This window comes from Aedes aegypti, chromosome 1 (assembly GCF_002204515.2).
Source record: "Aedes aegypti strain LVP_AGWG chromosome 1, AaegL5.0 Primary Assembly, whole genome shotgun sequence".
NCBI classification, from domain to species: Eukaryota; Metazoa; Arthropoda; class Insecta; order Diptera; family Culicidae; genus Aedes; species Aedes aegypti.
Genome location: NC_035107.1, coordinates 96,165,221 through 96,189,777, shown reverse-complemented (window position 1 = coordinate 96,189,777; position 24,557 = coordinate 96,165,221). Strand labels below are relative to the sequence as shown.

At 36.1% G+C, this 24,557-nt stretch overlaps 2 protein-coding genes across 2 annotated transcripts in view; one reads left to right on the top strand and one right to left on the bottom strand.

Moving 5' to 3' along the window:
• Positions 1-24,557, top strand: part of LOC5570418 (muscle-specific protein 20) — a 184,286-nt gene that overhangs the window by 97,336 nt on the left and 62,393 nt on the right. The window lies entirely within an intron of this gene.
• On the bottom strand, positions 1,028-16,663 carry LOC5570416 (myophilin). The gene is made up of 3 exons (XM_001659073.2): positions 16,426-16,663; positions 2,041-2,361; positions 1,028-1,970 (listed from the first exon to the last, which is right to left on the bottom strand). The coding sequence occupies exons 1-3, from the start codon at positions 16,429-16,431 to the stop codon at positions 1,788-1,790; spliced, it is 510 nt and encodes a 169-aa protein (XP_001659123.1). The 5' UTR covers positions 16,432-16,663; the 3' UTR covers positions 1,028-1,787.

Sequence of the window (24,557 nt, the reverse complement as noted above, 5' to 3'; positions counted from 1 at the left end):
CGATATTCTGCATGCCTAATGAATTAGAATGTTTGATAAATTCCAAAAAAAATCAAATTGCATGTGAACATTAATAAAACCAGTATTTACACAGTATGCTGACCTGTAGTTCAAATGTTTGGGGACGGCATCAGTTTCAGCGATACCAAATTTACTAGAGACGCATAATTTGATCCTTGAGATATGTAGAATTGTTATTTTTGTTTCTCTGTGATATGTTATGAACAACAATCGTATCCTTTAAGGTGCTGACAGTTGTGTTCAGAATAAGTCGATTTTCATACAAAATGCTCATCTTTGATATGCCGTAACTTTGCTAAAGTAGGAGTAATCAGCATTAAATTTACTACAAATATGCTCTAGTCTCATTATCTCCAAAGTGAAAATTTCTAAAGCACCTGTTAAAAATTAAAATACCATGTGAAATCGCTCAAAACATTAATGGTTTTGTTTTGAAATTTTTGTTCAGCAAGCATCGAAAGTGGAACACTACAAGTCCACACGATGAATTTTGAAGCCCCATTTTTTTAACTGAAAGGCGGCAAAGAATCCTAAGTAAATGTATTGTCATCATTGTATGAGTTTTCTGAAGGGATGTGAACCCCTTTTGGAATCCACAGTTTCCTCAGAAATCATAAGAAATCGATTGATTTATGGATTTTGCAGGGAATGGAAATCATCTTGAATCCTGTTTTTGAATCCATATAATTCCTTGGAAATTCTCTAAGAATCCCCCAGATTGCATTGGAATCTCTCCAAAACATACTAGTAATTTTCAGAGTTCAGCCCTCGCAATCTACAAGATCTATTTCCTATGTCAATTAACTGCAACCGACTTTATTAATATGTTACATAAGTTTTTGGATTGAGCTCTGTTATCAAATCAAGATCAAACATGCTTGAACAAAACCTCTAGGTATAAAATTCCCTTCATCTCAATTCTGAATTGATAACTTTGTTACAGGGTCTAATTAACGACTAAAAGCTTTCTTTCGTCCTCTAAATTTTATTCGCAAAACAAGCTGAATACAGTTCTGTTCTTACTTTATTGCTTTCCAAATAGAAAGAGTGCAAATAAATAATAATGAGCTAACTAGTAGAAAGTAAAAGTAAAACCTGACGCAACGGCAACCGTGTCACTTGCTGCCTTTTTTCCGTTGACGTAACCAAACTGACCGGAGACATTATTGGGGACAGCCAGCTCGAGATGCATTCAGGCGATGACCGCGACAAGACGACACGAGTCAAGCCATTAAGCACCTATTTATGTGTTGTACATACATATTCCTACTTTCTTCTAGAATTTTTCGTTGGTGCTGCTGTTGGCTGCGTGGGTGTCCATCAAAATGGCAAATGGTGTGTTTCAGTTGGGCGCACTATAAATAGCAGTGACTGCAAAATTACCGCTGTTCGCCGCTGTGTTTTTCCCAACCTTCGGCCAGGGGAATTTAAGATGCTTTTTCTATTTTTTGGAAAAATAAATATAATCTCAAATGTAAAGAGAGAGCGCGCCCTCGAAGTCGAACCGCTAGCAGCAGGCAGCGGCGCGGAACGATAAAAGAGCTCACGTCCAGAAAGTTGTTCCACAACCGGTGAAATGTTGCCGTTGCGCCTCGGTTGCATACACGTACCAAAATAGTTATAACAAAACTAAAAGTACATCTTAGGTTGAAGATTTAATGAATGAGTCTCGGACTGGTTTCGAAAATTTCGAAACACAACATACTTTGGACACAGCTAGTTGAAGCGCGGACATGATGAGTGGATGAAGTTGTGACAAGTTGGATTTACATGTGACGCGTGTTGCCGAATCCTCCATGCCCGGATTGGGATGCTCCCTTGTTGTAACCCATCTGTAGATTCAGCTGGCCCTCGTTGGCTCGTAGCTGTTCCTCGGTGAAGGTGCGTTCGTTCTTTTCAGCCATCTTTGGTCCTAGGGTCGGTCCGGTAAATTCTGGGTGTTTCTGGGTCTAGAATTGTGAAAGTCACTTAGAATTATCCAATGACATATGGAAAAAATATATCAAATACGAAACTTACAATACGTCCCAAGGAATACAGGCACAGTGTCACCTGTGGGATATTGCGACGCTCGAAGAGATCCGCAGTCTGGAAGATTTCCTCCTCTGGGACGCCGTACTTTTTGATGGCGGCTTGGAATCGTTGAATGTTCTCCATCAGCTGGAAGTTGGTGCCACGTTCCTGGATCTTCTTTACCGAGCCCGGTGTCAACTTGTTGGCCAGTTTGCAAAGGACGACACCATCCTTGAGGACATCCTCGTAGGCACCGGGCGGCAGTTTCTCACCTAGCACTGCACTGATCCATTCCAGGACTTCCTGCTCCTGTTCCTTGTTGCGAGGCTGGAATTTGAAGATAATAATTAAATGGTTGAGAGATATTTCAAAATTATTAAAAAATATTTTGAATGGAGATTGTAAAAATATCTGCTCTTCTTCTTCTTCTTGGTAACATAATGATTCAACTTGATTTGAGATTTTTACTTAAATAATAAGGGCTGTTCATTTTAAAAAGTGGAAACCGTGTGCATGCTGTATCTTTCCAATTTATCGATGAAATCACATTCAGTTTTCTGTACATTGTTCGATTTATATTGAAAGATATAGTGATAATAAAAAAGCCACCAAAATATTTCAATTTCACCCGTTCAGAACGGTTTAATGTTCAAAATGAATGGTTATTGGCTGAAAAATTCGACAATGTTTATCTTTTATTTTCTAACATGATTTGTGCTTCAAAAGCATCATCAATACTGAATCCAACTGAAATGAATAACATTTTAAGGTTTGAAGTGCGTCCTGACGGAAATACTAATATAGTATTTACATAAAAATAAACCTACGCATTCATAGAGTTGCTTATTATGTCCCCACGGCATATGCAAAGCAAAATAGAGAAAAAATGCGTTATTTGCAGAAAACGTCTCAAAGCACAATGAATATCATAAAAAATGACATTACTGTTGTAATTAAATCGAATTTATTTTCTGTCTATTAGGTATTTTTGTAGGGGAACATGGTCCAATTCGGACCTAGTAACAGTTTTTTGGCCATATCTTTTCAGCACGATGAACGGCATAAAAAGTTTTATGTTTTCTTGAAAGCCTGATTTAGCGCGCGCATTTTTCTCTCAGAGGGTTTTGTGATATCTCTTACCAGGACATGACTAGACATGTTTGTACAAAATTCTCCAAAAGGTCCAAATTGGACCAACCCTGTTCCAATTCGGACCCCCCATGTTCTAATTCGGACCACCCTATGTTTTATCGTTTTATGCTTCTTCTTTCTAACGTTACGTCCCCACTGGGACAGAGCCTGCTTCTCAGCTTAGTGTTCTCATGAGCACTTCCACAGTTATTAACTGAGAGCTTACTATGCCAATGACCATTTTTGCATGTGTATATCGTGTGGCAGGTACGAAGATACTCTATGCCCTGGGTAGTCGAGAAAATTTCCAACCCGAAAAGATCCTCGACCGGTGGGATTCGAACCCACGACCCTCAGCTTGGTCTTGCTGAATAGCTGCGCGTTTACCGCTACGGCTATCTGGGCTCGTTGTATGCTATGGTAGTTATCAAATATAACTCTGATTTGTTCGGTATCAAAGCTTGCTGAACTTCTTCTATAAGCACAAGCATAAGAAAATAACTCAATGTGTGTAAAATTCCAAATTAGTTCGAGTCAGAACTAGCTCAAGTAAGAGGTGAATTTCATTAAGAAAAAAAACATGGGTGAACTCCGAACCTTGTTCAAAATTGAGTAAAGTAAACTTTCTCTAACTCGATTTTAAACTGACCATCGTGTATGGAAGATAAAGAGATAAAGAACATATTTTTTTATTCTGGAGCTTTTTGCTATATTGTCAAAATTCGTTGGAAAAAGCCGTTTCTGCTTAGAATATTGTAAATTTAAAAATATTGAATCATGCCATAAAAATATTGGGTTTAAAAGGTGAACTTGTTCGGGAAACTGCAGTTTCATGAAAGAGACAGTATCGAGTCTCGGGACAACAAGCTGGAGTAGTATTGATACACATTTTAGGGTCAAGGTACGCTATATTAAAGTGATTTTAAAATTAAATTATCATGTTCCAAACACATTATATCAGGTAAGGAAAAGTTGATTGATTTGTTCTCAGCACTCGTAATCGTTTTTTTTTTGTATCGTATTGTCAAACAAATTTTGAAAGCTGTATTCAAAATAGGCTGTGGTATTAATGGAGATGCTTTTCAAGTAGCTGATTTCTTTTTTGGGTAGTCTGCCGTTCTTAGATTTTTTCGAACACTATTTCTTGACTGCAACAGAAACAAAGGTACCATCCATCAATATTACAACTTATGTGATTTTCTAGCAAGCCGAGAAGACTTTCACGGGGTGGAGCTTATGAAATAGAGTTACTGCTCTTTAAAAATAAGAAGGTCCGTATTGAACCAACACACATTTTGAGATTTTCAGACTAGCTGAGCACGAACGGTGCATAGACATATGAAAACCATATGGTCAGATGAAAGCTTAGGCTTAGGGGATTCGATTATAAAATAGCACAGAAAGATTGGAAAATTATTGTCAATTACAGAAGTTTGGAAATAATGCTAACCGATAGCACACTAGAGCACTTCAAAACAACAAACTAATATAAAAATCAAACGAATTAACCGAATGGCGTCAAATGTATTGTGTTAGATCCTAGCCAGACGGTGGGTAGAAAAACGGTACACACGATCTTTACAATAGCGCCTGTATTGAGAAATGCTTGATGGTCCGAATTAGAACAGGGTCCGAATTGGACCAGCTTCCCCTATAAAATTATAGTTTCTTTATTAACTCAACTTCTTGCTGTGGCATTTAAGCAAATTTTTCCATAAATAAATAATTTCACCTGTCGTCAGAGATTGGCGGAATATAATAGATGCTTTTAAAGCTTTTTCTTCAGTTGAATAGTTAAGGCGACCAACAAACAATGTGTTAATAAACAATGAGGATTTTTGTTTCGCGAAAAACAATTTTTAACAGCTTTTTATTTGGGGTTTTAGAAAAAAAAACTATTTAGTTCTTCAATCAGAAGCTTTTTGCTAAGTCTTATATTTGCATAACATCGTAAAAAAGGAGTTAAACTATGCACAGACAACCGATTACAATTTAACTAATAAATAAATAAGATATAGCAAAAACAAGGTGTCCACTTTATAGAATAAACATTCCTTATATTCACGAGAAATTTGACAACTGTCGTTTAACCCGTAGGTTACGGAGATAACATGAGTTGTAATTTTGCTCATTATTTTATTTTAAAACCCAGGGAAAACCTGAATTTTATTTCCCTTGGTACACAACCTTTTTGTTTATAATGGAAAGGTTACCTTCTTGTTTCAATCTCTTCTAGGTAACCAGGTAATCAATAAACATTTGAATAAGCCGTAAATCAATCTTCTAATTGCATTTCATAGGCTCACTGCCCTAATATCGCAGACTGATCATTTAGATGCCTTAAAATAGCGAAAACAATACTATATAACTATCAATCAGCATTTCGAATGCATCACAATTGCTTGTGTACTGCCATGATACCCCAAGTAACACCAAGCATTATGACATTGCACGTATTCTACTGCATATCAACAATACTGATGCGACATTGCTTTTATTCGACAAATTACAAGAGCTGTCAAGTAAAAGAGCATTAACGCTACATTACAAATGTATCAATGCAGTAATATTATTTTATGAATTGCTTGGTTGCTTTATAAACATTTTTGCATTAGTTCGACTATATCAGGGACTTTTTCCACTTTTAAGCTACTTAATGGTAGGCTTACGGCAATGCAGCTGCTTTATATAAGCATTGATATAATGCTCCATGGTTACTTGGGACTGCTAAGGTGATTATAAAACGAAGCCAAACTTTGAATTTTCAAGTGCACAAGACGAGAGTATCTGACAACAGATCGCATAGAAAACCAATCAACTTGTTTGCTTCCTGGTGGTGACCAATGGGATAGATTTTTAACGCGGAGCGCTGTTTGGTTCTCAAGTCTTGTGCTCTTGAAAATTTGAGGTTTGGCTTCGTTCTATAAACACCCTAAGAGAGGCGAATATTTTGGTATGCAACCAAACTTTCATCTTTCTTGCTGGCCAACGCTGTCTCGCTCTCTCTCGTGAGTCACTTGAAGACAGGGGACACAGTAAAAGTCAAACGTTTTAAAGCATGCATAGGCGCCGCATAGCAAAAAAAACGTAACTTTTTCTACGTTCAACAATTATTCTGAATGTTAGGAGACTCGTCAGTGGCTTACGTGAGTGTCACGTTCATGCCCATTCCATCTCTCTTCTTCTACTATCCACTTACGAATCAACAAAAGAAAGATCCTTCTCAATTGAAACCGTTTTCAACACCTAAATACCAAACTATGGATTTGCGGCGCCCCGCTTGTCGCTGGATCACTTGTTTTCTGAAAAAAACATTCAAGTCGCAAGCTCAACAAGCAGAGGTGCCTCGAATCCATATTTTGGGGAGCATGGGTTCTACTAACCAAATATTTTTTTTTTAATCTTATGATATTCATGTTCTGTCACACATGGCTTTCTTGAGTCACTACATTGATATCCAATAAGTAAAGTAGTCAGTTTTCATTATATAAAATTTAGAAATTTATGTTTTGATTCACACGACAATCTGATGCTGTGAATGCCGTGAAGTCAATGATGAAATTCATATGGCTACCACATTCGAGTCATGTGGTTTCCTTATTGCGCAAATCTGTGGGTAAAACACACGACCATGACCTGTACATTTTTCTCAGTGTATATTTCGTTCGATCGCTCAAACCGTAAATGTTAGCAAAGCTTGAATTGAATCCAGTAGAAGCTAAGTTTGAGCACAGGCGTCACATTCTCATCATTGTCCTTTTAAACGGTCGATTAAAATACATTGTAGGTGGTCAATCCACCACCCGCAGCGCTCGCATCATTTTTGTTCGCGTGTGACGTTTACACATTGCCGCCATCTGTTGGCCCATCGGCCCAATACACCGATTTTAGCATTGGGCGTACATGTTCTCTCGACTATGATTGTGATCGCCAAGTGTTCCAAGTGTTACGCATGTTTGTCTGTGGTTTATATGTTGTATAAAATCATTCCACGTTATCATTTCATCATTAGATCATCCTGTAGCGCGGAGTACCACCAGTCACCACTCAACAAGCGTAGGGTCGTAGGTTCGAATCAAGTTCGATCGTGCAATTCAATATTTCACCTCATCTGCCCTCTCAGTCAGTGTTGTGAAGAAAAACTCAATTTCTCATAACTCACGGTTGAGATTTTTCATGAATGAGTTGTCAATCACGCAACTCTGCAGTCAAAAAATCATGGATGAGTTGGCTCACCTTTTTGGCTCATTGTCTTTTTAGAGCCATTTCCACAGTTTACTCACTCACGGCAATAATTTCTTGTTAGTGTGGTAAAATTATGATAATCCTTTCTAACGTAAACAACAACATTCGGGTTTCACGAGTTTTTGACGGGTTTTGCGACTGAATCATTTTTTTTTTCGGTTTGAGTTGATTGAGTGATTTTGCATCAAAATCTCAAGCATGAGATTTGCGAAGCAGATCTCTAATGAGTTTGCTCTCACGGGTGAACGTATTGATTGAGATTTGAGGTGAGTCTATCAACACTGCTCTCGTTTTCGGTGAAATATTGATGGAAAGTAATGACAATAAATATATTGCCTATATCGTCTAGGGGCCACTTTAGAATCGGAACAACAGTGACGAAAAAAAAATACTTAGAGAGTTTTGCTCTTCTAGACGTTATCATTTTTGACAGCCACGTGTGAAATTTCTGAAAGCAGTCGTAAATTGGGCCATAACCTGCATTTAAGGCGCATACACGACTTTCTAGCATCAAATGACCTGTAATAAAGGCGCATTCAATGCTAAATAAATGCTCTTTTAAGTGCTCACTGGTTACCTGGGCATATTGATTGGAGAATCCTCAAATCAATAATTAACAAAAAAAATCATCGACTGCGGTGCCATCTATGGTAGAAAATGTAATTGGACCGTTTTTTTACATGTTCTGTAAGTGTTTTCCATATATCTGTGATTACACGTCTAATGATACTTTCTATAGATTATTCGAAAGACTATGAATTATTTTTACTTAAGAGGTATTTTAACAAACATTTGTCTTTTTTTATTTTTTTTCATCATTAGAACTTTAGTTTTATAATCTTTGAAGAGCATTCTGAAATTGTGGCGGAAAAATCTGAAAACTATTTGATATTAAGAAAATAGTCATTCTAATCATCGTTCAAAAGTTTGGGTTCACCCCATAGTATGGTGTAGTTTGGTATTACTATAACATCCTTAGAACACGAAAATTCTATGAAATCTCGTACAAATAATGTTTGACCCATTGTTTAATTACGTTTAATTATGTCATAGGCTATTGAAATTGGTTGAAAAGCGGCAAAGATATTAACAATAATCATTTGCATGCAACTTAGGGCCACCAAACCTTTGCACGATACATACATCATACAAAGCTCAACCCAACTTTTGCACGATCACTTGAGTAAAAGAATATATATAAAAATAAACTGCTTGTATGGATTTACCGAATTGTTTCGAATTCGTTTGATAATATTTAGTCTAGATGAGATAATAATAGCCCCACGCGCAAAGTTGAACTCGAGAATATTCAATTGGGATATATTTAATTCAAAATTAAATGTGACCTATATTTTTATCACAAACAGTGCTAAACAGGCCAACATAAGCAGTACACGAGCTTCATGATCACACTCTCATCAGCTGTGGATATTATATCGTGCAGATTAGACATCCAATCCATTTCAAAGCAAACGTGCAAACCGCTTTTTTTATCCTTCGTTAACATGATACTTTTTCAGATTTGGTTGGCTTGAGTTCAGCGTAGGATGCAAACACCTGTCGATTGTGATCATTTCACTTCCCATCAAGAAGGAAATTCGGGCCGCCTAGTTTTTCGCGCGCTTCTTCACCAAATCCATTGAAAATTGAAAATATTGCTCTAACCAGAATCCACTACTGACGACAATTATAGGTCTTGTATTAAATATTAACTAATGAGTCGAGCCAAAGGAAATGTTAAATAATCAACATCTGTTTTTATCCTAAGGAAAACGAGTCAAGTGGTTTTTCGGGCGAAGATATCACAGTCCCATATGATGCCCATTGGATGCGTGATCGACAGCGCAATTAGGAGATCGTTAGTAGATTCTCCTGTTTAAATGCTTCGTATGATCTTGAATCTAAAAATAGTCGAACGTGTTCACAAATTATGAATGGAAATTTGCTACACTCGGTAATGAGTCTTAAAATAAAATGAATACTATGCTTAAAGGAGGATCAATCTAACATAAGGCTTAAATACTGATGAAGGTATTCATCCTCAACACAGTTTTGCACACCAATCTCTTTTTTGGCGATATATCAACGTATCGTTCATTCTAGTTAGTTTTTGGTCATATGTTCCCGCTACCCTATATGCGCGTATAATGCTATTATTATACTACCTTATCGTACTTATTGGTCACTTGAGATCTGCAAATAAATGTATATAGATGACATATTAAGCGTAAATTATTGGAATTATCCTATAATGCCACGAAAATGTGATATACCCGCGTTACGAATATTCTTTCAGGAATAGCACGAAGTTTTTCCTCATAATTACTTTGGGCGATTAAATTTAAGTGATCAAAATCAAAACTAGACGATCAAAATTTTCTTCACAAATTCTTTTCGGAGTTTATTTTTTTTTTAATTGCTTTATAGTTTGAACCGATTTTTTTTTTTAAAAACCCTCAAGATGTTAATGAGAAGGGGCCTTCCTTAGCCGAATGGTTAAAGTCCGCGGCTACAAAGCAAAGCCATGTTGAAGGTGCCTGAGTTCGATTCCCGGTCGGTCCAGGATCTTTTTGTAATGGAAATTTCCTTGACTTCCCTGGGTATAGAGTATAATCGTACCTTTCAGTCTTAAATAAAACTCAAAAACGGATTTTTGCTAACATCCGACGTTTTTGACACATGTATTGTGCCTTTTCGGACACATGTATCCGAAACGTCGGATGTAAGCAAAAATCCGTTTTTGAGTTTTATTTAAGACTGAAAGCCATAACCTCAAACATCAACATAACAGTCGTGCCTCCAAGAAAATATAATCGTACCTGCCTCACGATATACGATTGCGAAATTGGCAACTTTGCCAAAAAACGCTCTCAGTTAATTACTGTGGAAGTGCTCATAAGAACACTAAGCTGAGAAGCAGGCTCTGTCCCATTGAGGACGTTAATGCCAAGAAGAAGAAGATGCTCATGAGATAGTCCTAATTAAATTCAATAAGGAATTTCACTCCAAGCTGCCTTAAAAAAATCTCATGAATCCTATAGCAATCTTTTTACGAATTTGAACACTTTTTCCCCAGGAGTTCTGCAAGATACTATGCTTGGAGTCATGGCAAATCTCATGGTTGCACCAGCATTTTTTGGTCTACCATAAATCCCATCATGATTTACGCTAAAATAGTTTAAAAATAATTCGCCTAATATTTTTTGCAAATATCAGTTGAGTTTGTCGTTTTATACTCTCTTTGAAACAAATGGATAATTTCCAATGAGCATTATATTTCGTTAAACCTGTTAGGTGTTTTATTCGAAATTTGTTCAAGAAATCCACTAGAGAGTATTTGTCGGCCTCTACCGAAAAGAGTTCTAGAAATCATATCATATTTTTCTCAGAAACTTGTCAGGATTTACCTAAAACATTTTGTCTAAATATTTGAAAATTTATCTAAGATGTTCGCCACCAAAAGTCATAGAATACTGTGAATAATTACCAAAGATTTTTTTTTTCCTAGAACATTGCAATAAAATTCTAAATGTGGAACTTGAGAAGTTTATACTGAATGCTTTCAAGGTAAGTTGAATTGGCTGTTTAAGGTGACACGGGAGACCGTGTTATTTTCCCTATCTTTTGTCTCACTCTAACAATTATCATCAAAACTTTGCAGAAGCAAATCTCGAGTTTTAGTGAACCGATGAAGCTGAAAATTAAATGGGTTATACACCACACATATAAAATATAGTGATAAAATTTTCGCATCGATATAAGGAGTAGTACTTTAGATCAGTGTTGATAGACTCACACTCAAAATCTCAATCAATTCGCTCTCCCGTGAGAGCGAACTCATTAGAGATATGCTTCGCAAATCTCTCACTTGAGATTTTGATGCAAAATCAACTCAATCAACTCAAACCGTAAAAAATGATTCAGTCGCAAAACCTGGCAAAAACTCGTGAAACCCGAATGTTGTTGTTTACGTTAGAAAGGATAACTATAATTTGACCAGACTAACAAGAAATTATTGCCGTGTGTGAGTAAACTGTGGAAATACGAGACAATGAGTCAGAAAGGTGAGCCAACTCATCCATGATTTTTTGAATGCTGAGTTGCATGATTGACAACTCACGCATGAAAAATCTCAAGCGTGAGTTGTGAGAAATTGAGTTTTTCACAACACTGCTTGAGATTTGCTTCTTCAAATGGATAGGGTGATTATAATGGCGTCCCGTGTGACCTTAATGGATTTATGTACAATCTGATGTTTTTGTTTCCCTATGTTTCAATGACGAGCATGTCAGTTATAAAGAAAACTAATCCGTCTGGAGCTCGATTGCTTCATTCATAATTAAAGTATATATAAACCTGATAGTCTAGATTAGATCAAAACCTTTGCGCCATAAAGATAAGCATTGAGCATGTTACTTGCTCTATCTATCATCTTTATAAATATAAATGGAATAGTGTTCGTATGTCACGATATGGCTCTAGATCGATTTGCGAAAACTCACCTAAAAAGCTGCAAAAACGGGGACGCAAATTTTACATTTTTGTAGGGATATTCTTTCTTCTCCAAAGACTACTTGTCAGTACGAAATATGCCGGGAAAACTACTGATTAATAAAAAATAACTTGATGTCTAAATAATGTGGTCTTAAGCAAAGTTAAAGAGGACAAAAATTGTTTGGGGAATATATGTAAACTTTTTCATTACTATGATAATACTAAAATCTAAATTCTTTAGGAAACCAAAGCTTTTTCTCTTTATTTTTTTCACAGCAAGGAATTTAGCAACTTTGTATAACGTGTTGCAATATGTTCGCCACCTGAGGGCTAGACTATTGGAGGAGGGTTTTGATCCATATAAATAAATAAAGCATAATATCTGAAAATCGATTGGTGTTCGAATGTCACAAATTGGCATGACATTGGGTCAACCTGACGTTTTCCGACGTGTTTGTGTTCACAAAATGCCGATAAACTTCACGGGAATAGTCGACAAAATGGGGAAACAAAACTGAAACTTTTTTAGTTGAAGTATTTTTTGCATTATTCAACAGCCTACTGCGTGATAAAACAAGGTCTATTGGGTCACCTAGTAAAACATAATTATTAAGGCGAAGTAGGCGAAGTAGTATCAGTACACTTTGTGCATGTCAGCGCATATAGTGATACTTTTCCGGATCAATATGATCTATGAGGACTGAGAATTTTCACTTTGAAACTGCGGGGTGCTATGTCAGCATGGCTTCCAAAACGAATGACGGGCTACTTAGCCTTAATACTCAAAAATATGTTTCACCAAATGTCAGCTCTCTGAAAGCCAGTTCCTAGAATACCTCGCATTGCCGAAAAGCCCAATTCGCCGAAAAAATGTTTGCACTCAGAACTCCAACTTGTACCAATAAATATCTAGATAGGGTAAATGTTCCCTTAGTTGTGGGTGTTCCTATAGTTGCGGTAGTGCCGTTTTCACTGATTTTATTACTTTAGCCACAGAACCGACAGTGCCAATCGACGTATTGGCTTGTGAATACTTGGAATAGTTGAAAAGAGCGTTCAAATTGCTTTAAAACTGATGAAATATCACTGAAATTGCTAAAACTTTTCCAACTTGTACCAATAGTTGCGGTAAAGTGTTCCTACCCAGTAAACACACTATCGTATATGAAGGGATGTAAGAGTACAAATGTGGAGGCGATATACGTACATTTTGCATGCAGCCTCATGGCGCATGTGCGTATATCGCCTCCACATTTGTACTCTTATGCGTTATCGTATACGACTTTGTGTTTACTGGGTATAGTGGAGGATCCCATAACAAAACAATAGATACCGCAACTATAGGAACACAAATTAAAAATATACCGCAACTAAAGGAACAGTATACCAATAGTGGAGGTATTATTTTTCACTGACATGCCGTGGATTACTTCGATGAAATCATTTTTCTCATTAACACTTCAGTCGTCGCGCTGTTGTATTTTGTACAACACTGTTGAAAAAATAACGCTTTTCGTTCACAACAGCAGCGTGGTGGTTCTGACGGTGTCAAACCGCGCGACAACTGGACGGTTAAGTCAATGGCCGTTACTTCCCTTTACAACATTAACATGTACATTAATTGCGCTTCTTGAATTTAGTCGGTTAAATGATGTTCAATCGGGCTTAGTACCTCCATTATTGGTACATCTACCCTTATACTGAAATATTGAAAAATATTAAATCTGACAAAATATTGGCTTCAAATTAAAAAAAAATGGTTTGTAGCTTACAATTAGCAAATGTGGATTAGAACAAATATGTTAGCATCGGTTCTGTAGTCTCTGTTGCTATTGCGAGATGCACATTAACAGTGGGACATGAATGGCAAAAATTCGGTTAAATAAGATTTGCAATAATAACCTATTATTTGATTATGAAAAGGTAAGACTCCATATATGGTCCAAGAAAGTTCTTGTTCATTCTCTTATGAAATGTGCCTAATATTATGATAGAAAATGAATAACATATTTCTGAGAATTTATCTATATTATCAGTGAAAACATTTTCAATGACTACTTCAAGAATTTTGAGAGGCAAACATTATTTATTTCACTAAGAACTCACAAAGCATCACTCAAGAATTCTGCTACGAGAGTGGTGTAAATGCACAGAGTTTTTTTTTAAACTCTAAAAATATATAATAAATCTCACAATCGTTATCCAAGGGTCAAGAATGAGTAAAACAAATGAATCCACCAAAAGCCTGATCTGAAGTTGAAGTCTGCCAACAATCTGACTAGCAATATGCTAACAATCTTTATAATATTCACTGAGCTTATTTTTAAACGTTGCCGAGAATCCGTCAAACTTTCAAGTCAACTACAAAAATCGCAAAGAAATCCACTTAGATCTAAAAAAAACATGTGTCAAGATTTTGTTATAAATCTGTTTTAATTAACAGAAAAAATATTATTTGTTGTACTTTAATAGAACTCATCAGAAATCTTATTCGGAATCAATTGCTAACTTGCCAATGAACAAATCAAGCAAATGTATTATCAAAGATCTCATGAAGGATTAGGCAATAATATTATTGCGGATCCACCAACAATTTCAGCAGATATTTTGCAAGGAATCCAAGTATCTAAGTATACTTAGTATGTATCTTTCCATAAATGTCAAGAATTTCAATGAGATTTTGTTAAGATATCACAAGAATAACTAAGTCAGTGGTTTCCAGATCTTGCTCCCCTGAGCACTCGGGGGCCCAGATAGCCGTAGCGGTAAACACGCAGCTATTCAGCATGACCATGCTGAGGGTCCCGCTGGTCGAGGATCTTTTCGTAATGGAAATTCTCTCGATTCCCAGGGCATAGAGTATCTTCGTACCTGCCACACGATATACACTTGCAAAAATGGTCAATCGGCAAAAAAAGCTCTCAGTTAATAACTGTGGAAGTGCTCATAAGAACACTAACCTGAGAAGCAGGCTTTGTCCCAGTTGGGACGTTACGCCAGAAAGAAGAAGAAGAGCACTTCGTTTACTATTCTTTTTTTTAATTATTTTTCAATTATGTTTTATAGTGTATCATATTTTAACAAAAATATTCCAAATTCTTTTCATAATAATATGTAGTGCGTTTGAAGTATTATTCATAAATGCTAGGATCTACTTGCAATACTTCACAGAAGAGCTATGGAAATCATTTCGTTTTAACGACTGAAACTACGATTTTTTTATTATAAATAACTTAAAAATGAATATTTTTCGTCATGATCGTCTTACCAGGCGTGATGTAGACTGTCTGTTTCCTGTTAGATGTTTAAGGTGAAACAGTTTGGAATCAACTTCAAAGTTGCAAATATCGCGAAGAAAGCATCCAATAAAAGTGTACTTGTTATTTTGGCTTTGTGCAGTAGCAGAAAGCTTCAAATAAGAATATCAGAAATGTTTGCTAACTATTTCTCGAGTTTAGTGCCTTTGAAATCGTTAGTAGAGGCACAAGTTGGCCATTGTGTCGCCAATCTTTGGATTCGAGATGCTTCACCTTAGACGTCCGGTAGAATAATTAAAATATCTTAAATTGTGTTGAGAATTCAATTCCATTACACTGTGGAACACATTTTTGCCTCAAGCACCAAAATACTTAATTAAGGGTTGCTGAATCCATTGCCGTTATATGATAACGTCTAGTTTTTGAGATATTGGCAGTTGAAAATACAAAATTTGACTAAAATGTAATAAAGCTTATATGGCAATTTATTTGCTTAGTTTGCCACAGATTTCAACTTTACAAGGATAACAATACTTATCAAAAAAAAGTTCATAATATTTTCGATGCTCATAATCTGTTTTGATGGTTTAGAAAAGAATTGTATTCGCCATATAAGAAAAACGAAGAATTTGTATGGAAACTGTGTGTATGTTGGAAAAAAAAACTCTTTAATCTAAATTTAATCAAGCAATTTCAACTGAATTATATCTGAAATGGAAGTTAAACTCCTATTTTGCATGCTTGGCGGATTAGATAACAAAAAAAACGATAAATTATACCTATTTTTTATATAAACATCAATGGCACCAGTGTCTTATACAACTTTGGCAACGTGTAACTCAAAATTGTGACTTGCTAAAATATATCTGAGAACGGCATCAGATTCAGCAACCTCAAAACTACTAACGAACACATAATGTATCCTTGAGACACTCAAAAATGTCATTTTTGTTATGCTGTGGTATATAACAGACATTTTTATTTCCTATTTTACGAAATTCAAACATAATAAACATCTCGATAAAATCAAATAAAAATTAAATTTTTAATGCAAGAGAAACCTTCTACAAAAAAAAACACTGCAAATCTGCTTATTTAGATAAATTGATACAGTATGTTAGATGTGTGTTATTGCATTGAACGATGATAAATTACAGAGCCTTCTCGTCAGGAACATCCCAATCACTATCTACTGTATGTCCTGTAAATCATCCCTCGCCGAAAACAGACTACAAAAACTGTACGTGTGACAAATCCAAATTACCGCCATTCTCTCTGTGTGTAGAGTGTTGTGCTGTGTGTTTTCCTTCAGAGATCCGCTCACGGGCCTATATTTCACTTGTCAATCAAACTGTGGAAATACTGTCCAGTTGTCCAAATTACTAATCTTCCTGGCTAAGCGCGCAAATTTAGAACCAAACGACCGACTTTTGGTGTCTTACTTGGGTTCGCTGCACCACCCGTTCGCGTCGATTTCTGCGATCAGACTGAGATTGGAGATTCGCGAAATTGGCTTGGAACCAACCGGTGTAAGCCCAGAGGCCCATCCGCTTTCATGAGATGGATGTGTGTATCTTATGGTGTTGTTTATTTTGTACTATTTTTCGGGACTCTTCTCCACCGTCAAACGTCGTTTCCACCCACTCACCTACAAACGATCGCGATCAATGGTGCTATATGCTAGCTGACTCTGCTGCTCAACACAGATCTTCCCCGATAAAAATATTAATAAAATACAATATATTAGTTTGTAACGATACCATATTCGTCCCCCTTGATCGATTGCGATGCTGTACAAATATATGGTTCACGTAAGTAAAATTAATTTTGCGTTATTGCAACTCTGATGAGATATTCTCCGCTCAATCCAACTTTGATCCATATCTGTGTGCTACCTGGGGGATGACTGTATATCATTCGTACTTTGAAGATAAAATTGAAGTTTGAATGATGTGATTCCACCCAATAATAAAAAGTTGTGGAAGTTGTAGAAAACATATTTGAAATTATTTGTGCCATAAAAACGATTATGAATTTCCAGTAAGAACAATAATTATTTCAGCCATGCAGAAACATTCAACAATGAATAAATTGTACTCTATCGTTCAATGCAGGTTTTATTATGTTTTAAATATTAACTTAATTGCACATTTTTACTCGGGTCACCGAAAACCAACGGTGCGTAGGCACAGCTCTTCCAATGATAATGCTTCCTTCCGCTCTTTTCTTCGGAGTTTTCCTTCTCGCGCAGAACTCACGTGAGTTTGAACATTTTCGTTGTTTTTTTTTGGGTGGAGAAAACACCGTTGTTAGTTCGTCGTTGTCGCGGTAGGTTGGTGTGAGATATGGCCCAAGTGATGCGAACGTCAGTTGGACGAAATGTGCACTGATGCTTGAACTTCGAAGAGACAATCGACTAGCTGTGGAAAGATAGTGTGGAAAGTTATCAATCTCAAAGTTGGGGCACTTGTAGTATTGAACAGAACAGATAAAATGTACGTTGAAATTCGAAAAACAACGTGTGATTTTCTGGTATTTCCAAACACTTTACGAGTTATATGTGCACAGTACAATAATAATCATAGATGGTGATGCTATTCTACGAATTATCCCGCAGGACAATGTTGTGCCTGCAAATTGTATTTTAGCTTCCACCCAGGCCCGGATTTGGGGGGGTGCCGAGGGGGCAAATGCCCCGGGCCCCCCGAGAAGTGCAAAAAGTGAAACACAGTTCGATGAATTATTCTTTACATTAAAGAATTTAAATTCAAAATGCATCGGATATATCGATTTATAGCTAGCAATTATATCCATACAATTTTCATTAGTATTTTTCAGTTTCAATGAAAATCCTTCTATTCGCAAAAAAAAACATACAAGTTAGCGTTAGAGTAGATACGGTATATTTCGTAGATTGGATACTAGCAACATTCATGTTTTGTTTGATAATCTCACCCATACTGCTTTCAGGAACAAAACTGGGGAAAAAACCTTGACTCAATGAAAACCATCAAAGTAAGATCAAAAATTTTAAACTCTTCTCGGGTTTATTTGCAGAAAGTGAGAGCCTTTTGGAAAAGTGCTGCTAAGATAACAGTGCTCTATGTTCTGGGATGATCTTGTAAAATCGAAGATACTACGTAATTCATACATTTTCTTGATTTTACTATCAGAGTACTAAAATTACTATTTTATCAATTACATCTGAAATTCTACCAGAAATTTGATATATCCATATTCTACTATTACTTTTTTCTCCATTCGAGCCAGATTTTTTAATTTTGTGTAAATATTTTCATGGTTTTGTGTGAATATTGCAACTCATACTAAAAGCCTTAAACCGAATTTAACTACAATTATATTTTACCCGATCCCTTATTTACAAGCCAAAGTAGATAAACTATCAAGGTAATTTTTCTATATTTTTTTGCAAAATTTCCGCTCAAGGCTATTCACAGAGACTAGCGCCATCTGCAAGTTATCTAAGCGTGCATAGTTCTTCCCATCTGTTGTCACTATCTTTATATTAAATTTATAAAGTAAGGAAATAAACAAGCCTTGGGGAAAGCTCATATAGATAGTTCTGGAAGTTAATAGTTAACTGAGAGTGAAGCTGATTTCTGAAAGCAATTGCACCTTGTCTTCAAAGACTAGTAGAATATCTGATTGAAGCGAAGCTAGTTAATCGTTTGTTGCTTTAAAGTTACGCAAACCCAATTGAGCATTTACAAGATTATTGTTGAATCCAGTCAAGATTGGATCATTTTTTTTCTAACAATAAAGGTAGGAAATCAGAAATTTCCTCGAGATATAATAACATAGCTAACGGTTTTATTTATTGCTTCAATAACGAATATCTTTCAAATTCATTGAAATAAATTGGAAAATATTAATTCGGTTTTTTTCTATTGTTATCCAAATCTTAATAATCATATTGTCTTGATTTCAACAGTTGATTCAGAACGGTTCAATCAAAATTCAATCTCAATATCTATTATGTAAGACTTTTCAAGTAATTTATTCATATGATTGATTTTACGTAACATTCACGAAGTGATGTGGTTCAAATACGAATAATTTCTTTTTTTAGTTCTCCGGATGTTTTGTACCAAGGGCCCCCCTCAAGAGTTCTTACCCGGGCCCACCGAGGCCCAAATCTGGCACTGCTTCCACCAGATTGTTATTGTTTACGCTTTTGTAATAATTATTCAGAGAAACATAAATATTCACAAAGCATTTCTAAACTGTTTTCTGTTTTTTCAGTTTCCTGCAACAGACGCATACATATGGTACAAATTACCCAGACGTTTTACCTACACTACCTAAATATTTATGCTAAAATGTTTTAGCTGTTGAAGATTTTCTGTCCACTACAGTATAACCTCTTTTAGCAACAACACTTGATCATAATTTATATCTCTTACGTGCTTTGTCTGGCCTCTGAATTCTCTGCAGAGTTTTCTTCCTGGTATTACAACAGCTAGTCCACATTGGTACATCATACAACATGGCTGGAGGGGCCCAGATAGCCGCGTAAAGGCGCAGCTATTCAGCAAGACCAAGCTGAGGGTCGTGGGTTCGAATCCCACCGGTCGAGGATCTTTTCGGATTGGAAATTTTCTCGACTTCCAAGGGCATAGAGTATCTTCGTACCTGCCACACGATATACGCATGCAAAAATGGTCATTGGCATAGTAAGCTCTCAGTTAAAAACTGTGGAAGTGCTCATAAGAACACTAAGCTGAGAAGCAGGCTTTGTCCCAGTAGGGACGTAACGCCAGAAAGAAGAAAGAAGAAGACAACATGGCTGGCCTGAAAATTTGTTTGAATATCAGAAGCTTGTTCTTAAGACAAAGTTTTGATTTTCTATTGATAAGGGGTTACACAGCAAAAAAATCTTTAATTTACATGGCACGTAAACTTTTACGATTGCCATTTAAAACAAAATGTAATTGATTATTCAACGTTAACTAATGTAAACTGCCTCATTGCATTCAAGAATGCTTGCAATCTTGAGGTAAACTGAAACATTTCATGATCTTGCATCCAATATTCGCCAATATTGCATGCTTTCTTGCTTCTTGAAAGTGAAATGGCAAACAAGAATGATCGGTTCACATGATTATACTCTCATTATTCTGTCAAAAATAATGCACATGGATAGATAGGCGGCATGGTCATTCCATGTGCATTATTTATGATTCATTTTTCAGCGTAACATCATGTAAACTGAGCGGTTTAGTTTGCAAGATTTTTTGAAAGAAGACGTTTTGCGTTCAATATTTAGGATTTGTTTAGCAATGTTGGATAAAATAGCTGTGTTTGTAGGATTTATCATTGGATAATACATTACAAATGGCTTTACATGATTGAAACTAAAAATACGTGACGTGTAAAACTAAGAATTTTTTGGTGTGTATTGGTCCCGAAATGCTGCCTTGGGAAACACCAGCTCTTACAGGAAGTCTTTCAGATCTGGAGTTCTGATAATTAACCTGAAGTGTACGATTTGACAGATAACATTGAATCATTCTAACAATGTTTGTTGGAAATTTAGAGTTTTTTAATTTTACAATCAAGCCTTCATGCCAAACAATGACGAATGCTTTTAATAAGTCTAGAAGAGCAAGACCAGTAGAATAGCCTTCAGATTTGTTGGAACGGATCAAATTTGTCACACGTAAAAGTTGATGAGTGGTCGAATGTCCATGGCGGAATCCGAACTGTTCATTGGCAAAAATTGAATTTTCGTCAATGTGGACCATCATTCTGTTCAAAATGACCTTTTCAAAAAGTTTACTGATGGAGGAAAGCAAACTAATTGGACGATAGCTAGAAGCTTCTGCAGGATTTTTGTCTGGTTTTAAAATTGGAACAACCTTAGCATTTTTCCATAGGAAAATATGCTAATTGAAAACATTTGTTAAATATATCAACTAAGAATGATAAGCTACTTTCTGGAAGTTTCTTGATGAGGATGTAGAAAATTCCATCATCGCCAGAAGCTTTCATATTTTTGATTTTTTTAATAATAGTTCTCACTTCTTTCAAATCAGACTCCCAGGAATTTTCGAAAACTTTCTCTTGATTGAGAATATTTTCGAAGTCCTGAGTAACTTAATTTTTAATTGGACTGGTAAGTCCTAAATTGAAATTGTGCATGCTTTCAAACTGCATAGCAATTTTTTGAGCTTTATCGCAATTAGTTAGTAATAATTTGTTCAATGCCGGTATTGGCTTCTGAGGTTTTTTTTTAAATTTTAGATAATTTCCAAAAGGGTTTAGAGCCCGGGTCCAATTGAGAAATTTTATTTTAAAACTTTTGTTTCTTAATTGTGAAAAACGTTTTTTGATTTCTTTCTGCAAATCCTGCCATATAATTTTCATGGCAGGATCGCGTGTGCGTTGAAAATTGAATTGCCTTCTCCTCACGTTTTTAGGACGGATCAAGAGTTTAAGATCATCGTCTATAATCACGAATACAAATTTTACTTCACATTTTGGAATTGCAATGCTCATGGCTTCAAGAATGGAATTTGTTAAAGTTTCAAGAGCATTGGCAATATCAAGTTTTGTATGTAAAGAAATGTTAACATCAAGATAAGAGTCAATATATGTTTAATATATATTCCAGTCGGCTCGAAAATAATTAAAATTAAAGCTAATAGGATTGAGAATCGCTTCATGAGATATTTGAAACAGGGACATGATCAGAACCAAATCAGCATGAGCAATCAGTTGACTACAAAGATGACTAGTGTCGGGTAAGACCAAATCAATCGTAGATGGATTTCTATAAGAGCAAAAACACGTTGGGCTATCAGGGTATTGAATTGAGAAATATCCTGAAGAGCACTCATCAAATAAAATTCTGCCGTTGGAATTACTTTGAGAATTATTCCATGACCGATGTTTGGCATTAAAGTCACCAATGACAAAAAATTTTGACTTATTGCGAGTCAATTTTCGCAAGTCAGTTTGGAGCAAATTAACTTGCTGTCCAGTGCATTAAAAAGGCAAATAGGCAGCTATGAAAGTATATTTACCAAGCTGTGTTTCAACTGAGACACCTAAAGTTTCAAAAACTTTAGTTTTAAATGACGAAAACAGTTGATGTTTCATATGCCTATGAATGATGATTGCAACTCCCCCACATGCACCATCAAGTCGATCATTACGATGAACTAGAAAGTTAGGATCTCTTTTAAGTTTGGATTCAGGTTTTAAATATGTTTCAGAGATAACTGCTATATGTACGTTATTAGCTGTAAGAAAATTAAACAGCTCGTCCTCTTTACCATTCAGAGAACGAGCATTCTAATTTAAAATATTTAAATTATTATTTGGATCCATTAGAAAAACGTAATCCAATAACAATTTGATTTGTAAATTTTACACCAACTTGGACTGCTTCAGTCATAGTGGTGGCTTTGAACATTGCATCAATCATTAGATTCAATTGTTCAGTTAGAAAATTAAAATCAGAGGCAGACATATCACTTGAAGTGGGTACATTTGATGATTTTCCGTTAGAATTTTCGGTAGACGAAGAGGCGGAGTAGATGTTACCTGTGGCGGTAGGGTTTTTTTTCCATCTGATTTGAAACAAGTAGAATGGGTACTCATAGTATGAATAAGGGAGGAGTTCAAATTACCTGCTACGATATCAGCAAAGGATTTACCGTGGGTAGATACATTCGAAATTAAAAGATTCGAACGGCTACCCGACGGATTAAAATTAGTTTGTGAATGAGCATGATTATGATCTTCCTGATGGGTATGATTCCTAATCAAGCGATCGTTAACTGAAAAATGAGTATTGTTCGATACTCTACCAGGCAAATTCCGGAAATGACCGTTATCGTAACGGATATTATCTTTCATCTGCCTGGTCATTGAGGCTGATCCTTTTGCGTGAAGGACAATTCCAAAAATTTGACTTATGGTTAGCCCCGCAATTACAGCATATGAATTTGGTGGTATCTTCCTTCACTAGACAGACGTCCTTAGCGTGAGAAGAACCTCCGCAAATCATGCATTTAGCATTCATGCGACAATTTTTTGTACCATGACCCCACTTTTGGCACCGACGGCACTGAGTGGGGTTCTGGTAATTTCCTGCAGGTTTCTGGAAATGTTTCTATGTCACACGGACATCTAACATAAGTTTTGCTTTTTCTGAAGCTTTAATATTATTTAGTTCTTTTTTGTAAAAATGAACTACCTAAATAATATTCTTGAGAAAGCCCTTTCCGAACAATGCCAGATTGGGTTCTCTTTTTCATAATGATTACTTGGACTGGGGAAAATCCAAGTAAATCATTTGTTCCATTTTTGATCTCTTCAGGTGACTTATAGTCACTTGAGAGACCTTTCAAGACAACTTTGAACAAACGTTCAGTTCTGTCGTCATAAGTAAAAAAATTGTGCTTCTTCTCTTCAAGATGTTTGAGAAGAATTTCGCGATCTTAAGAGTTTCCGTCAAATCGCGACATTCTCCTTTCTTTGCGATTTGGAAGCAAACCTTTATTCCCCTAATGGAGTTCAAGATCTACTGCCTAAATCCACCAAATTCGGAACAACTGACCACAATAGGCGGCACTCTTTGCTTCCTCACTTGAATCAAAGAGCCTGGGGTAGAGGCTGCTTCGATTTGGTGTTCAGAAAATTTGTCTAGAGCATCGAACTGATTGCTCATTTCAATACAATTATCAACATTATTCATTTCACCCTTTGAAGAAAGTTCGCATTCCGGAGAAACGTCCTTTCTTCCATTGTTGCCACGTTTAGTGACAGTTGTAAATCCCACTTTTTTGGAAGGAAGTTGTGAATTCAGAGCTTCACCCTTCCTTTTGTTTGTTACTGTCAAAGTTTTGTATTGACACTTTAGAAATTCACTTGAATAACGTTTTTTTATTTTTGAAAAATCCATAAAAAGTCAAGAGACATGACTTTTTGCTTGATTCGTTTCTATAATTGCGGAATGCTTCTTCATACGCATTGTATATAATTCTATGGAATAACAAGAACAGTGAATCCAAAAGGCGAGACAAAATGAGTAACTTAAACTCTGTTTGAATCATATACTTTATTGTTGCTCTTGTGTGAAAACTTGTGGTTTGTTCAAACAAGCTGCTCCAAATCTGAAGAAAATTTGTTTTTATTGACTGTATCTCCTACCGGCAGACTCATGTGGGCTGGTCACAAATTGTGAATGCCTGGGGAAAAAAGTTGAAACTCTAGTTGAGATACTTAATGGTTTCAAGAAATGTTGCGAACATATGAACATCTCGAATTAAATAGGTGCGCATGAGAGTCCTAGCAGTTGGTGCGATTAGGGTGAATATCGACGAATATGGAGCTCTGGAATGCGGTAGGAGTGAAGCTGAACTGCTT

What these genes read in the sequence shown, in the direction of transcription:
- LOC5570416 (XM_001659073.2), bottom strand. An exon ending in TGTATTCCTTGGGACGTATT is followed by an intron (nt 1,971 to 2,040) that starts GTAAGTTTCGTA and finishes TCACAATTCTAG; the next exon opens with ACCCAGAAACACCCAGAATT.